The sequence below is a fragment of the Ambystoma mexicanum genome, chromosome 8, assembly GCF_040938575.1.
Source record: "Ambystoma mexicanum isolate Mex_15411 chromosome 8, UKY_AmexF1_1, whole genome shotgun sequence".
NCBI lineage: Eukaryota > Metazoa > Chordata > Amphibia > Caudata > Ambystomatidae > Ambystoma > Ambystoma mexicanum.
Genome location: NC_090929.1, coordinates 1,561,278,253 through 1,561,294,661, shown reverse-complemented (window position 1 = coordinate 1,561,294,661; position 16,409 = coordinate 1,561,278,253). Strand labels below are relative to the sequence as shown.

The following is a 16,409-nucleotide window of genomic DNA, read 5'->3' as shown; positions in this document are numbered from 1 at the left end:
AGGAAGGGGGCTGGACTGGGGCACTGTATATGCCCCTGGGAAATCGAAATGTATACTAGGCCGAGACTGCTGCAATGCAATATTCTACACAGTAGTATACTAATCTCATATTGTCTTACATAAAATGGGGAAAAAAGGGCTGATGAGCTGTGTCCCAAAGTGTAGCTTTCCCTTGGGCTCCTTTATTCATATGATGTGGTCCTACCTTGACCTGCAAGTCTACTGGGCAGAGTCTGGAGAGAAGTGACATATCCTGGGATAGAATGTAGTCACGGAGCATAAACTATGGGGAGATTTTACAGGCTCGATATACCAGCAACATTTTGTTGGTATCGCTTTGGTAATGGCAGATGTCTGGAAATAGAGAGGATAATATATGTAAGCAAAGGAATGCCAAGAGAAGCAATGCAACATTTTCAGGATTTCCATCACTTTATTGTGAGACTGCAGAATTTGGATCTACAAGAGCATAGTATGTAGAAGGTGGCAAGGCATTTACTGTGTAATCACACCTTGTACACCTCCAATTAACTACTAAATTGACCAGTGGTGGGCATCCCAAAGTATTACAGAAACAATGATGTGTAACAATTGTGTAGTGCTGCTAGTTACTGGCCATTGGCAGAGGAACAGTGCATGCGTCGTTGCCGAGTCTTTAAATCAAGATTTTTAATACTGGACTAAAACTAATAAAGCATCATGGTTTACTTAAGCAGCAAATTCTCACTGTAACAATTTGTATTAAACAAACGTTTGCCTCAAAAGTGCAAGGAGCAGATTATACTGGAGACGTTTGAGAGTGAATGATGGTAGGGTCAAACATTAGAATCTTCTCCCAGCAAAGATCTAACTTGGCTATTATGATTAAAGGAAGCCTAATCTAGTCCCATAGGTGTTATCCCAATAGAGTTACTTCATTCTCTTGCATGAATGTCACTTTTAGCTTTGTGTTGCAAGAAACGGTAACCAGGAACAGTAGTTACAAATACAAAAATCCTTAATTTATGCCTTTCTACATACATTTCTACTACTGTTTTTATTTAATTTTACAACTAAGCAACTGCTTATAGCACCTTTGAAAGTACACCAAGTCTTTTCTTAAATATTACAACTGGTACAGAAGTTTTACAATAATTACCTCCCTATATTTTCGCAATGACATTACACGCAGTTTTCCAAACCACCAATAACCAGCCTGTGGTCCAGACCATAGGTTATCTATCCAATGTTTTGCAGTTGTACAAATAAAACACGCCATCAGCATTTGGAAACACCTTTTGGGGAACCAATTCCTTATTATAGTTTGTATTGCCAGGTTAGGAAGATTAAATTATAAGGCCGTAGAATACAATTTCCACTTCACTATATATAGCTTTACTGCCAATAAGGACATAATGCAAAATAAATCTATTTAAAATACTGTTTATTTGTGATTGAACATTAATTAGCATAATATCTAGGAGCAATTTCGAATAACATTTTCCACAGGACACAGAACATTCGGCTGGCTCATTCATTATGCCAAAGCAAGTAAACAGATGCATTAGCAATAGGTGCAAATAATTCATGGCTGCATTGAAAAAATATTTCTGCACATTGCATCCATTTAGATATATATATATTTATATTTTTAGAAAAAGTTATGAAAAGCATAGTTCACAGGTTAAGTGTGCCTACATATGTTGTAATACAACATACATAATATGTAGAACATCGATAAACACAAAAATACAAGCAACTGAAAGTATTGACCAAGATGAAAACACAGATTCCAGTAAGTAGAGGTGTAGTAGATTTCTTTCCAGGATCCATTCAACATTTCTAGTGAACACAATCTGTCAGACTTAACCAGCCCCATGACAACGTGCAATAGTCAACATTTTTACTTTTGCATGCCAAACCACTACAAACTGACTTGACAACCAGTAATTTCAGTTTTCATTCAGATGACCCCACAGATGTTTGACATCAATTTTAAAACTGCATGAAACAGATTAAACAAATCCATCTACCCCCTCCCCCCTTCATTTTTATGTACAATGCAATTTAAAAAAAGGAAATAACTGGTTTGGTGAATCAACAGAACAGATTACATTAGCTCAATCTTTCTATTTTTCAAATAAAAACACAGATGAGCTCGAAAATAAACCTCTGCAGCTATAGGTCAACAGTTGAAATGCTATACCACAGAATTTAAAACAGTATCTCAAATTAAAACACATGCTATGCTTTTAAGCACCACATACTTCTAAAACTTCAATATATAAAAATGAGGAAGTAGGAGAACTTCTCAATCTTTCTATGCATTAACTAGGTTTCCGGTTAGTGATTTGCCAAAGAGACTCTTCCACTTCTGGGGCTCAAGAGCAATGCGGAGGCAGGACTTTATCATTAAAAAACAATGTACATACGAAATCTATTTTTTTGTTCAAATAATTGTTCACTATATGTGTACTGTGCTATCCAGGCATCAACCTTCTGCATCATATGTGAAAAATCAATCCAACTTCTTTCAGAAAAAACAATCCACAGTTCAAAAGAAACAACTTTTAACAAAGTTCCAAAACATTTCTTTCACAAACGTCTTATTTTCTTAATGTGCAGTTATTCCCTTTACATAAAGTCCTCCTTCATTTTGGTTATGCTATAGGAATTCTCATTTTTAGCAAGACCATAAGAAAGTGCAATAAAATAAAAAAAAATGTATCCAGTTAAATATATATTTGTTGTTAAAATCTGAGCCTAAGGCCACCTGAATTATGATGCATCATATTCAGCGCCAAGCACCTGCAAATATACTACAGTAAAATGCTTGGTTTACATGCTTATATTGTTTTATACTGATTGGTAGTCAAACATTTAAACATACAATTCATCTTTATGTATTCAATGGATATAACTAAAGTTATCTTTATTGTTTGTACAAAATGCCCTTAAAGTATACTAAGCGGCCTTTCCCCAACAAATTCCAAATTATATTGAATAAAATCAATCATTTGGCAATACATGATAAGCTATGTATGGACAAGCTGAACATTTTGTATATTGTCTATATAAAACATTTCTACAAGGTGTTTAAAGTTGTATGTGCCAGTGTATAACTTTGATCACGAATTAGGTTTTTTAAAAAGGATTTGTTAACATGCACCCACTAAAACACGGGGGTACAAAAATATAATATATATGGATACAAAAAAATGAATAACCACAAATACAAAAAGTATAATCCAGTCACCACGCAAGGCAGCTGTTTAAAACCTAAAACATGTTCCGCAACTTAGACGGTATACATTAAAGGCTTAAAATATGCTGAAGATTTGAAGGTTTGAAAAAATAGACTCAGAAGTAGATTTTGCGATTATGAAAATCTGCATTAAAAAGGCTCAATGAATGAAACGCATAGGCATTTTAGAATGTAATATGCAAGAGATGAATTAGGTTTAAACATCAATTTGTAACAAACCTTTCCAGTTACTGCATTTGCCAAAATGCTTATCTATGATTAATGGTCACCTTAAGTATGTTTGTATATCTCCAACTGTGCAATACCACTTAAAATGTAGCATTTATGCTTCTGCTTTTTCCTTTTTTTTATTCTTTTTCAGAAAAGAAGGCGTGCGGAATTTCTTCTTCTTCTTGGATGGAGATTTCGAAGGTGACCCTTCAGGGGAGAGGGATTCTTCAATCTTCTCTGAGGATTTAATTGTTATTTCTACACTCTCCAAAGTGCTGGTGGTTAATTGGCTAACCCGTTTAGTAAGATCTTCTTCCAAGTCATGCACATCATCTTTGCCATTCACCACAACGGCAGGAATTTCCAGGGAAATTATATGTGCATTCGTGACAGACAGTTCTTTGAGGTCCTCTTCCAGGGTAGCTGGTAAAATAATACAAGAAATTGTGTTACAACACTCCATTAATTGTCAAGTTTTCTTTAGATCAACAAGTTGTAGAACTGAAATATAAAAATGTTCACATTCATGTTCCATACTCCCAAATAATATACCAAAGGAAATCATTAACTGTTCAAAATAAGAAAATTGCATGTAATACAAGGCTAACCAAAGGATACAAGCTAGAAGATGCAATTAAGATTGAATGGACCTACTAGCCCTGTTCGTCATACCAGCATGGTTGTCAAATCTAGTCTTTTACCATGTAAAGAAGCAAAAATGTCAGTACTTGTAATTTTGATTCTTCATCAAGGAGCCATTACTGTCCAAACAGGCTAGTTTTTTTAAAGATAAATTTTAGAGCAAACCTTTTTGTAATAAACCCAGAAATAAAGAGAAAATCATTACTTTTTTTGCTCGTTTTATGTCTAGGAACAAAAAGAAAACAAAAATACAAGCAATGGGATACACACTTTCAATCTACTGTTTAGATGCAGAAAACCCCTGAAAGAGCCCATATGCAGCACTAACGTGGCAGTTGGCCTTCAGTAAATATTTATAGTGACTCAGTGATCAGATTTCCAGTTTAATAATCTGCGTGATGGAAAGGATGGCGAGTTACATAGGACTAGAATGAAGACACTCCAGGCCAGCTAAGAATGAGACTACAACCTCCTTCCACTGACAAATGTGCCATTAATCAACCTTCTGAAAACTGAGGAGGTCCCCATGAATGCAGCGCTCATCACCGTTATTGTTTTCAAGTTATGTAGAACCACAGTACTAATGGGATTCTCAGAGAACCAAATTCGAGGACTACTAGGAACACCAGAAAACTCAGATATTACACCCAGACAATATTGCTCTTCTCTTGCGTCAGAACAGAGCAATTTCGAGGAACTGCCTGGCAGATTCAAGTATTCTCAAAAACAGTGGTATATCAAGCTTTTGACAAGACAATATATGAGGCTAGGAGCATGGCACCCAACGTCAAAAATATATCAAGTGTGCTCGCCAAATATGCTCCCATTGTGTGGAAGGCCATTCAAGTGCCCCTAGGGATGGATTTGAATAAAGTCCAAGTCTCGCAGAGTGTCTAGTCTGCTGGCGTTCCTACAGTCATACACTGTCTATGTATGCCAGGTTAGTCTAACACATTTGTGATCGAGAGAAGCCCATATGAGCTAAAGTCTTAAACAGCATTCTACTTTATCCCAAGCAATGTCCAGATGAGGAAGGTGCAACAAGTAGATGCCTTTGTGTAATGTGTGTGAAGACCGAAAAATGTCAGCATACAATGGACCTCTACATGGGTCTATTAGAGGCTGTAAACAAATTAAGGGACTGTGCCATATTTGGCAATTGTTTGGCGATCCAACTACATAGACCCACTATTTATGGGGTCTGAAGGCATATGACAAGTTTCCATGCAAACAGAAAAAGGTTTGGGATTAATGAATGTACTTTTCTTTTAGCAAACAATATTTCAGAATGACATCTTAAATTGCTGTACATGAAAATCTACTGTAAAGGAGGGATTCCCCACAGTTACATTGCAATAAGTAAGCTTGGTTGGCATCAGAGATGCAGCACTTTCTAGTCATTGTCTAGTAGGCAATTGCAGGAGTGTCTTTCTGTGCGAGTTTAGCTGATCGTTCGTACTATTGATCAAAGTTCTGATGTGTGGGGGTAGGACATTAAAGGCAGATTGAAATATAATGTCATCGTTTCGGACCATTTCTTGGTCTGGTGCTTTGTAAAGCACCAGTGGGCAAGTGAACATGAGGGTTTTGATGTTATTAGTGTTTCTTCAGATTTTAAAAGTTAAGGTAAAATCAACATGCCCAAATCAAATGGGGAATGTGTTTTGTGATTTATTAGATCATATTTCCAAAGCACATTTCCTAGTTGTGAGACAGAGTTGTGTTAAGTGAGTGAACTTAAATGTTGTACAATAGTAAGGACAGGAAGCTAAATTGGTTAACTCTGCATTAGTCTTGCGGTGTGGGCACACAAGTCAGAATTTAATTGGAAAGCTCGACCGTTCAGAGGAGGGATTCAATCCAATCTTGCACCATTCTTGTAATGCCAGCAATGGATAATGTATCAATATCTTTTGAGCCATGTCGTAAAAGCAAGAATATTCCAAAACATTAGGGCAGATTAAAGGTTTGCATATGTCCTGTCACATGTCCAGCAATATAGATTGTATCCCTCTTACAACTGTGAATTCTGATTGACAGTAAAGGATGCTGTGGTTCTCCAAGTGCACTCTGGATGCTATAGTGATCTATCCCTCTTTTTCCAAGAGCAAGCCTTGCCTCTAGTATGAGTTCTAGGACCACCAGCACACAGCAGGAGTGTGTGATGGGTGGTATAATCCATTTGGAAGCAGGAAATTCCATATTAACTAGCCAATAGACTTCCCAATATCTTTTACGCCATTAAAAAAGAATGAAAACCCCTTTTTAAGTCTTGGTGTGAAGGGACTGTTCTGGAGGGATGGAAAGATTCAGCAAAAAGCGAGAAAGATGGAATAAGTCACTCCAGTTAACTCCTGTTCCTCCAACATTGGTATCTTTCATAGATTCCCATGCTGTATGAAATTCTCAGTTAGGCTGGGAATCCTTAGTAACAGAGCAGTTTATTTTTAAAATTAAAACTGCAGTCACTTTAGCACTCTAGTAGAGTCACTTTGGTAATATTGCCCACAGCCAATTGAAAGGGCTCCCTTAGCTCCACCCCTGGAGGACATCTTCAGCACACGTAAAATAGCAATATGAACCAAGAAGAGCAATAGCAGGTAAGGCGGGAGGGTTGCATGTGATCCTATGAAAGATACCAATGCTTGAGAACAGGAGTTGCAGTTAAGTAACTTATTCCTTCTCCAGCATTGGATCTTTCATAGATTAACATGATGTATGAATAGATTACAAAGCAGTACCAGATAACCATAACAGGTAGAGGCAAGCTTCATGAAGGAACACTTATCCCAGTAGACATTCGCCTCATGCATACTGGTTACGCAGCACCTGCTGACCAACTTTGGACTCCTCCCTGGAATCCCTGTCGACACAGTAAAAGCTTGTAAAGGTTGACCCAGAGCTCCAGTTCGCAGCCCTGCATATGTCCAGCAAGGGGACTCCAGAGAGGGAAGCGGTCTCGAAAGCAATGCCTCTTGTAGAATGAGCGCTGTATTTGCTAGGGAGAGGCCCGACAGCTTGCTGATGACAGAATGATGCAGGAAGAAATCCGCTGCTGATTGAAGCTTTTGAAAGTGCGTTTCCCATACCAGTTGGTCTGAAAGCCACTAAAAGCGGAGAGGTTTTCCTGACCGACGTAGTACGGGAAACGTATTTTAAAGCATGCATCACATAAAGAGTGCAGCGAGTGTTACACAGGGGAGGACGGTGAACTGCAGAAAATAGTTAGCACCAGCGGCTCATTGAGGATAAATGCTGAAGGAACCTTTGACACAAAGGGAGGATTAGTGCACAGCATCACCTTGGACTTGTGGAAAACCAAGTTGGGGGCTTGCAGGAGAAAGCCTGAATCTCAACTACATTTCTAGTCAACGTAATGGTGCCTAGGACCACAGTCTTTCAGGATGGGGATTGGAGCAAAGACTTAAGTAGAGGTTCAAAAGGAGGTCTCATGAGCTATGCAAGGACAATGTTCAAATCCCAGGCCAGGGCCAGTCATCTGACTGGAGGGAAGGGGCGGAATACGCCCTAGAGTAACTCCTTGATCAAATACTGGTATCACAGGGAAGGCTTGGCAGAGGAGCGAGTGTAGCGCAAGCCAGCAGCAAGGTGAATGTTGATGGATGAATGTGCCAGACCTGCATTGGCCAGGGCTAACAAATATGGTAGAGCGTCTTTAGGCAGTGTGTTGAAAGGGTGAAGGCCCTGCGTCTTGCACCAGCAGGAAAACTAACAAATTGCTTTTGGTGCAAGCCAGCATGGAAGACACATGGGCTCGCCAGAATATCCTTGCAGTTATATGGCAGTGATAGATCGCTGAACTTTAGGAGTGTAGGAGCCAGGCCATCATCAGATTCAGTGAGGCCGCATCGTGGTGCAACACACCGTTGCTCCTGAACAGAAGGATGTACAGAGGAGGCAAAATGGGGAGCTCTGGACTATTGAGCTCAAATTGACAACCCGCAGTGTGGAGCATCCTTGAATTGCCTTGTCAAAGCGATCTTGTCCTCCCAGGAACCCAAGGCCTGCCTCCAGCGTGCATAGAGGAACTGCTGGAGAAGTTGCATGCGAACCCGGCAATTTTGAAGCAGATGAATGCACAAGGACACCATCCCTAACAGGGACTTCAGGAGGCGGACTGAGGCTGTGGACATTCGTGAGAGTAAAAAGAACCTTGGCAAGAAGGGCTCGCACCCAAGGGAGTAGCCATGCAGGGATGTGTGTCCAGTTGAGCCCCCAAATAGAGTGCTCACTGAGACAAGGTTAGACAGGATTTTAGAAAGTTTACAAAGCATCTTAGATGGTGTTCTCGGTATGGCGGGCTGCAGATTTGGGTCATTTTACAGTAACGGCAAAACTTGCAGCCGTTAAAACTGTAGCAGTTTTGACAGAAGATAATTTTTTACGGCACAGTAAAACAACCCAAAATAAATACATGATCGCACCCCCACTTACCTTGCGACGGCACACTTTGCTGTGTGCCGCCGACTCGCTGTGTTCATGCAATGCGGTTCTCTTTCACTTCTGTGAACGGGAACTGGTGCCGCAGGGTGCTTTCCTTTTTCTTAAAAACTTTACGGAAACTGCTGCAGGGGACACACCCGCAATCCCCACTGACAGTATAGTGAACAAGGGTGTGGGGTGCCCTGCAGCCCTTGCCACTGACTGGGGGGGTGTGGGGGTTGGAATTTTCAAACTTTACGACCATTCTGACTTTTTTCAAATAGTCGAAATTCATCCAAATCTCCCATTCAGGATTTTAAATACAGTCTTTTTGGCCGATTTTCACGGGTCGCCAGGGGGGGGGGGGGGGGGGGGGAGGACGCCACCTGCACCAACCAGAGTATGTACATGTGCAGGTGTCATTTGATCTATTGAAAGACAAGGCGGTGCATCCCTGTGATCCACCGGTTTCTTGCTGTGGTGTGGATGGCCCAAGTAGTCTTTGCTGCAGTTCTGACAAGGACTGCAGTGTGGTCAGAATGTCAAATGAGAAGTCTCTTCCTGCTGGTGGGCCAGTGGGAGGAGGCAGCACCTCAGATGCTGGCACCGATTTAGGGGGAGGCATGGTTGATTGCGGACCAGTCTGCACAGTCTCCTACCCTACGTTGTCTGTTGCGATCTCAGAAATCTTCAACACGTTCCTTTGGAAGGAATATGCTCAGACAGGGTTGCCAAAACACTTGTTGTAGCTGCAGTGATGCATAGGGCCAGTAGAAACTGGCGTGGAGTGATGGGCAGAGCAGTCAGGTCAGACGAAGCTTGAGGGGAGATAGTCGCTGTGCCTGATGGTATGAAGTCTTGCCAGCCGATGACAGGAAGACTGCACATTCTGTGCAGTTGACGTGGAGGAGGACTGATTTGCTGAGTGTTGTTGAAGATCTTTCATTTGCTGACTATGTTCCCCGACTCATGGAAGGCGTCATGGACGAAGACCTGCTAACATAACTTAACGAGGAGGATCTGTCATGAGTTGGCAACATTTATAGACCACAATGAAAGCTTGGCCTGTTTGCTCATAGACGCCGTCGACTAGGAATGCTTCTTAGCCGCCGAAGCAGCTTTTGTCACTGTTGTCGATGCAACTTTGGCAGAGGGCAACTGGGCCCTTTTAGCCACCTTATTTCGTGAGGTATCAGTTAGCAAGAATTGCTGTAGTAACCCTGAGGAAGACTACACAACCCTTGTCCTCTTGGTATTAGGTAACCTAACTATTGGTATAGAGAGGAGTAAATGTGAGCTGTAGAGCTGTAGCAATGAAATCCACAAATACAAGTATCCAAGTAACATACTGAAGGTTTTTAGTTTAAATAATTTAACGGACATTTTTAAATAAGCATTCTCTAAAAAGGGCAATATATGCAGCAACCAAATACACTTTAAAATACTTGTTCGGAATCAATACAAAGTTAGTAGATACTCTTTAGAGATGCTTCTTACACACTTCCTACACTAACTAGGGCAGTAATTGCATTTATATGTCACTAGTACACTTTGTAAATTCTGAATTCGCAGAATGGAAAGGTTAAAAAAGGGAAGGAAAAAGGTTAAACATGTTCTCAGAGAATGTGAGCACTTTAAATCTTCCAATGAAGTCTAGATAAAAACCTTTCCCAGCAATATTAGTTAAATACAAATATATCACCTATGAGGGACAATAAGAATCAAAGTCAAATGGAATATAAGAGTCTGCAGGGAGCCAGGACAGCCAAAGTCAATTTGGATCAAAGTCTATGAAGCTGGGGCACTTCTTAGATAGTAAAAGTCTTGCAAAGTTAGAGGTTTTTGTTGAAGAAATATCACTGTTGGGTCACAAGCTGTTACACTTGTGAAAGTTAGAGCTCAGATGAACTCTAGAAATGCAGCTACTGCAAGTCTCAACCGAGAAGAACAAGCTACAATGAGGTAAGTATCCCAAGTCAGAACAGTACCTTTGGTTAGAAGAAGGGGGTCCAGTTGGCTTCTGTCTGGTTGCAGTGATGCAGATCGTGCGTTGCTGGGCCTCAATCGTGACGACAAGAGGGAGGACGTCTGGGGACTCCTGTGGCAGCAATTCGAAGGTGGGCGGCATATACGGTCTCTTTTCAGATCAGCAGTACTTGCGGTTTCATCGCTCAGTAAACAGCACGACCCCAGACCTTGGACACCGGTTGGGCTTCCTTCACTCCTTGAGTCCTGGTACTCTAGTTCGGGTCGTCCTGCTTCTGGAGAGTCCTGGGGAGACTCCTGGAGCTTTTGGCTGGCTTACAGACGTTGCACTAGACTATGGATTTCTCGACCGCTGGCACTCAGCTCCTGCAGCAGCAAAGTAGTACAGCCAGTCAGGGTAGGTGATCCAGTGAAGTTTGTCTCAGGGTTAGTTGGTACCACCAACCCAACGGAAGAAGTCGTCCCTGCCAGAGCTTCTCTTGTCGATCAGAAAAAGGAGTTTCAGCACAACAGCAGGGCTTCACCGGGCAGTTCAACAGTCCAGGAGGATGCAGCAAGCTTTGTTCACAGTTTCTTCATCGGGTTGTTCTTCCCAGTGGTGGAATCTGTCTTCAGTCCCAAAACCCCCGTCTTTTAAGCAGGTTTCTCCCATTCATGCACAGCCTAGCTGTCACTCAAACAGCATTCCCAAAGCAAAAGACAAGGGAGTTTCGGGAACCTCCCTCAATTCCTGACACACTGGAGGCAGAGGCGGGTTTCAGTACTGACGCCCGCCAAAAGCAAATACGAACAAAGGGCTTAAACCAGGTTTGGCGTGCTCAGTAAAACCCAAGAAAAACCTCACAAACAGAAAAACTGCAAAAAAAGAAGACCGAGGCCATTCTGACAAAATGGTCACCCATGGGTGCTATACTGCAGCCTAGGATTCAGCCTGCGGTAGGAAAGCACAATGGTAGGAAAATGAAACCACTGCCACCAGCCATTAAAAGTAGAGAGGGTAAAATAACATTTTTTACATGAGTAAGTAGGAAAAGGTGCTACTAAGTAACTCCCCCAGCACTCCACATAAGAGAAAAGGAAAGTAAAGAAAATTTCACTTTACTATTCTTGGGAACAGTAGTGCTCACAAGAAAAGGTATTTAAACCTGAAGAGAAATCTAAAGGATTTCTCTGTGACACTGCACTGAAGGTGCTGTGTGTGCCCATACAAAAGTAGATGCCTATGGAGTTTGTCAGACTCCAAAAACAAAGGAAACACATACTCCAAATCAGATCAAAACACGAGAGAGTGAGAAAAGGGGCTCACTCACTCCAGGGTTCCAAATAAAAAGTCCTAAAGTCCAGCAAAAGAGCTGGGGATCTCTAAGGTTGAAGGGAATTGGGACAGAAATGAGAATTATCCCTAACAGTATCCTCCTGCATTCTTGATCTCTTTGAAGAGGAAGGACACTGGGCTGCCTGAGTGAAGAATGACTTTGGACTAAATCAATGTCTGAGGACCCTTGTGTCATGGAGCCAAGCGACTAACCTGCAGTGGCAGTCTTGGATATTCTTGTTCGAGAACTACTGAAAGAGTGAGCAGTCCTGGAAGTTGTGGGCCGGATGCATTCAGTAGACAGTCTTCATGGAGGTCTTCCACAGACATTCCTAAGGCCACAGGTGGCACAGGCACTGAAAAGGTTCAGTTTGGCGTGTGCCATGGACAGATGAAGGCCTCACAAGTCAAGAGAATCCGCTCTGATGGAACAAAGGCCACTGAAACAGACGGCGACACTGGAGCTGGGGATTCAGAGAAACGTCGTGTAAATCAAAGAAAAGAAACTGTAGACTAAAACTATGAACTACTGAGATTTTTGGAGGACGCGGAACACAACATGCAGTAAAAAAATCTGAAGATGGCCTCCAGGGGTGGAGCTAAGGGAGCCCTTTCCACTCGCTGTGGCAATATGACCGAAAACTACTAGTAGAGCACTAAAGTGACAGCAGTTTTAATTTTAACAAACTGCTTCATGTTATCAAGGATTCCCAGTTTGGGAATATTCATACAGCAAGTGAATCTATGAAAGATCCAGTGCTGGAGAACATCACATTCATATGGAAATCTTAGATCACTTTAGGAAGGAAGGATGGGTCCGAAGAAAAAAATCCAATATAGAATTTGTGGAAATACAATGAATGTACTTCATTCTTCCTCTGCTCCAAAGCAACAGTGATTAGAAAGGCATCCCTACCAGAAGAGATGCTGCAAGTCTTTATGCATTGGTGGAAAGAGTGTGTCCATAAATTAGGGACAGGACAACAACTAATTTGAGCAGGGGAGGCAGTCTCCTCACGTGAGATAAACAGTCTCGGGTCTTGTATACAAAAACTGCTGTGGGATAAAGAAACTGGTCTGATTAGAGACTTTTCTCCAAACTGTTTTGCAATGCGATTTTTCAAAATAAAAAGATGGCAGTACCCTGCGAGATTAGATTGATAAATATCAAGAAACTAGATGCAAAACAACTTTTTTCTACATTAGTTTAAAACAATGAACATTACACTTATCCATTCACGGGGCACAGTTCTAACATACTGCACACATTACAGTGGTATATCACATCAACACAGGCTCAAGTACTCAATTTGCAGATTTCAACCAGGTCCGGGACAGAAAATCCTGGAAGTCTGCCCATTTGTCCTTAGGACCGTATCTAGGAGGCAACAAGGTTAGATCTACCTCCTCCATGTCGCTTGCCCAGATTACACCATGTAACCACCCCTCCGCCGATGGAGGCAGTTTTTGCTTCCATTTCAACAAGATACACTTTTTGGCTAAGAGTAGGACCAGGTTTAGGAATATGCACCAACTTCAGCCAACTTGCCGGTATATCCTAACATACAGTCCCTTGGAAGTAATGTGAGCTGCAGCTTCACCACCTTAGTTAGCATCGACACACCCCAGGCCCAAAAAGAAGATTACCTATGACATTACCAGACATATGGAATAGGTCAGCATCCAATGCTCTACACCTGGGGCAATTGAGTTCACAAACTGCACAAAATAAACAAATCTGGGAAGGTGAACAATGTAATCTATTGAGAAGCTTAAACTGAAGTAAGCAAAATTTGAAATTGAATGAGACTTGGTCATGACAGATCCTCTTGCACTGTATATCTGAGAAATGTATTTGTAGATCACTCTACCATTTAGCCTCATCTCCGGCCCCCCTGTACTAGATGAACTCGGTTTGTATAGCATGGAGACACTGTTCATCCATTATCTAATTGTAAATGTATGACGTGCATGGGTGTAGAGGTTGTTTTTCAGTAAAAGGTGGTCTAAAACAGGGCGCAAGGTGAGGTCCTTTTTGGGTACATAGAATTACACTGAATAAATAACCTTGTTTACCTGGTGAATGGCAACGACTTCTATGGCACCCTTTCCCAGCAGGACCAGACCCTCTTCCAGCATGGTGCGCAAGTATTCTGGCGACAGGCGCCTGCTTTTCGGAGGGTGGTCTCGAGGTGATCGGTGAAACTCGATGGAGTAGCCATGGGCAACGGTCTTCAACACCCACTGGTCTGATGTGATCCCCTCCCAGGCGTGGATGAATGACAAGCGACTCCCGACCAGGGAAGCGTGGGAGGGGACCGAACCGGCGAGTCACTTTGAGGTGGAGGATGTGGAGCCTCTAGGAAAAGAGTTCCTGCCTCTATCTACCCATACCCCTATGAGGGCCTCTTTGTTGATATTGGTTGTTACAAGACCACCCTTGGCAGGAGGAACAGGGGGTACTCCCCGATTCGTATTGTCCATGGGGAGAGCGGGAAAAAGATTGCCCATGAAAGGACTGGCGTGAGTTAGAGCCTCCACGCTGGTGGAAGGGCTTAGCCGTGATCTAGCTGAGCGACTTTAGTGTTTCGTGTTCTTTTTTCACAGTCTCCAGGGCGTCATCAACAGCCTTCCCAAAAGGTTGGAGTCCTCGACTGGTTTGTTAATGAGAGGCCCGAGTTAAGGGTGTAAAGCCTGAGTTCTTTAACCAGGAGGGTCTTTTTAAGTAATGTCCCCTGGGCTAGGGTGCATCCAGCGGTCTCAGCAGAGTCCAGAGTGTTCTTCAATATGTTATGGGTAACCGGTTTGCCCTCAGTCACGACCGCAGTAGAAGTGATCGGGTGGGCTCTGGGACATCTTGAAGGCCATCCTGGACTAGGCCCAATTGGCCTGATCAGCTCTGTTTTGTGCAAAGGGATTAATGTCCTCATAGGTATCCTCCTGTGTTGTCCCCTCTGGGACATCCAAGATAACCTCCTGGTGTCCCTGTGCAGAGATGGGGAATTTCTGCCTTTTGTAAGGAATGGGACAGGAGTCCTCTTCCCTGGTTCTTTCGGGTGCAATGTACCGGTCAGAAAAGTCAATAAACTGGGACATTTTGTCCATGTATTATTCAAATCTCTCCCTATTCCATAGGGAAGAGGCAGAAGGGTCTGGAGGCGGAAAAGCTTGCCCAGAAGGGGGAGGTTTTCCCAATAAGGCCTTAGAGAGAGAATGGAGGGCTTCAGAATACGCCTCTTGACGAGAGGGGGTGCCTTTGTGCTCTGTAGCTGCCGAAATGATAGCTGCAAGGCTTTCGCATATTTTCAGCGGTTGAATCGAAGGTCTCAACGCGCCCGACGGTGCCGTTGGTGACTTCACCGAGGCCTTGGGTGCTTGTGCGCCCTTGGATGGGGTGTCGACGACGGTATGTTTTAGGGTGAACTCCATTTGTAGAGGGATGCCCAGTCGCATACTGCGAAAGTGGTTGCATGGACGGCGCTGAACCGCAAGGTTCGGAAGACGCCAAAGGTTTTGGCGGCCCTGTTGGCATTGTGCGCTTCTTCGGTGACTCTGAAGAGGCCTTAGGGGTTGTGTGTTTTTGTGGTGCGTAGGTGCCCTTGTCGCTGGGGTGTGAACTCCCCATAACAGAGCCGGTGGCCTGTCTGGGACGGGCATTTGGGAGCCTGTAGGCTCTGCAGAGAGGTCGATGGATTCCAATTCGGAGCCATGGCTGCCGACGGATTCATCATCCGAAGCGACTGCCAACGGTGGGAAAGGCTTTCGGCCTGGATAGCATAGGCCGCCCAACGTTCAGTCCGCCTGTCTCAATATTTTCAGTCGAAAGAGCTTACAGTACTTGCACGAGTGCTCAACGTGGTCTCGAGGAAGACACAGATTGCAACGGCGATGGGTGTCCTTCCAAGGACACTTGCCGTTACACGACAGGCATAATTTAAAGGGCGTCCTCTCCATAGCAGAGGGTAGCGCCAGCCAGACCAAGAAGAGAAAGAGGAGTAAAGGAAATACATTGTTAGAGAAGAATAAACCCAGGGCCCCACTCTCCCTATTCTAAGGGCCTGGCTGGAGGGCCAAGGCCACGCGGTTGACAGTCGAACAGTCCCCGAGCAGGTGTAGATTTCTTCGGCGGCAGGAAACCCACGAGGCAGTCATCAAAAAGATAAGTCAGGAGACTAGACGATCGCAGGTCATGGGGACAAATTAGCAATATATAACTGCGACCTCTGCATAGGCGACCAATTACGGCGAAGGTAAAAAAAAAAAAAACGGAGGCATCTCGACTGTTACAGTCACTCCCATGTCGACGTCCCCTTTCCATCTTCGAAAGAAAGATGCAATACTCCGCAATTTCCACTAGATGTACTATATGCACAGCATGCGATTCTAAGCAGATTCACAAGCATCAGAAAATGTGTTTCAAAATTTGGGGCTGCAATGCCACCTTCCTCAGAAGGGAGTACCATTCTAGACCATTTAAGTCTGACTCTGACATTTGCCCACACGAATTCCACGCACAACGTGTTAAGTTCTTTGAAGAAGGAATGGTATGTTAAACATATATAAATGTTT

General features: G+C 43.0%; 1 protein-coding gene across 6 annotated transcripts in view; it reads right to left on the bottom strand.

The window, feature by feature from the left end:
• Positions 1-1,406: 1,406 nt before the first annotated feature.
• ADD3 (adducin 3) overlaps positions 1,407-16,409 on the bottom strand; it is a 1,740,558-nt gene continuing 1,725,555 nt past the window's right edge. For all 6 annotated transcript variants that reach the window (XM_069611763.1, XM_069611762.1, XM_069611761.1 and 3 more), the window contains one exon: positions 1,407-3,877. In XM_069611763.1, coding sequence (XP_069467864.1) covers positions 3,567-3,877 — 311 coding nt within the window. In that variant the 3' untranslated portion in view covers positions 1,407-3,566. The remainder of the gene's footprint in view (positions 3,878-16,409) is intronic.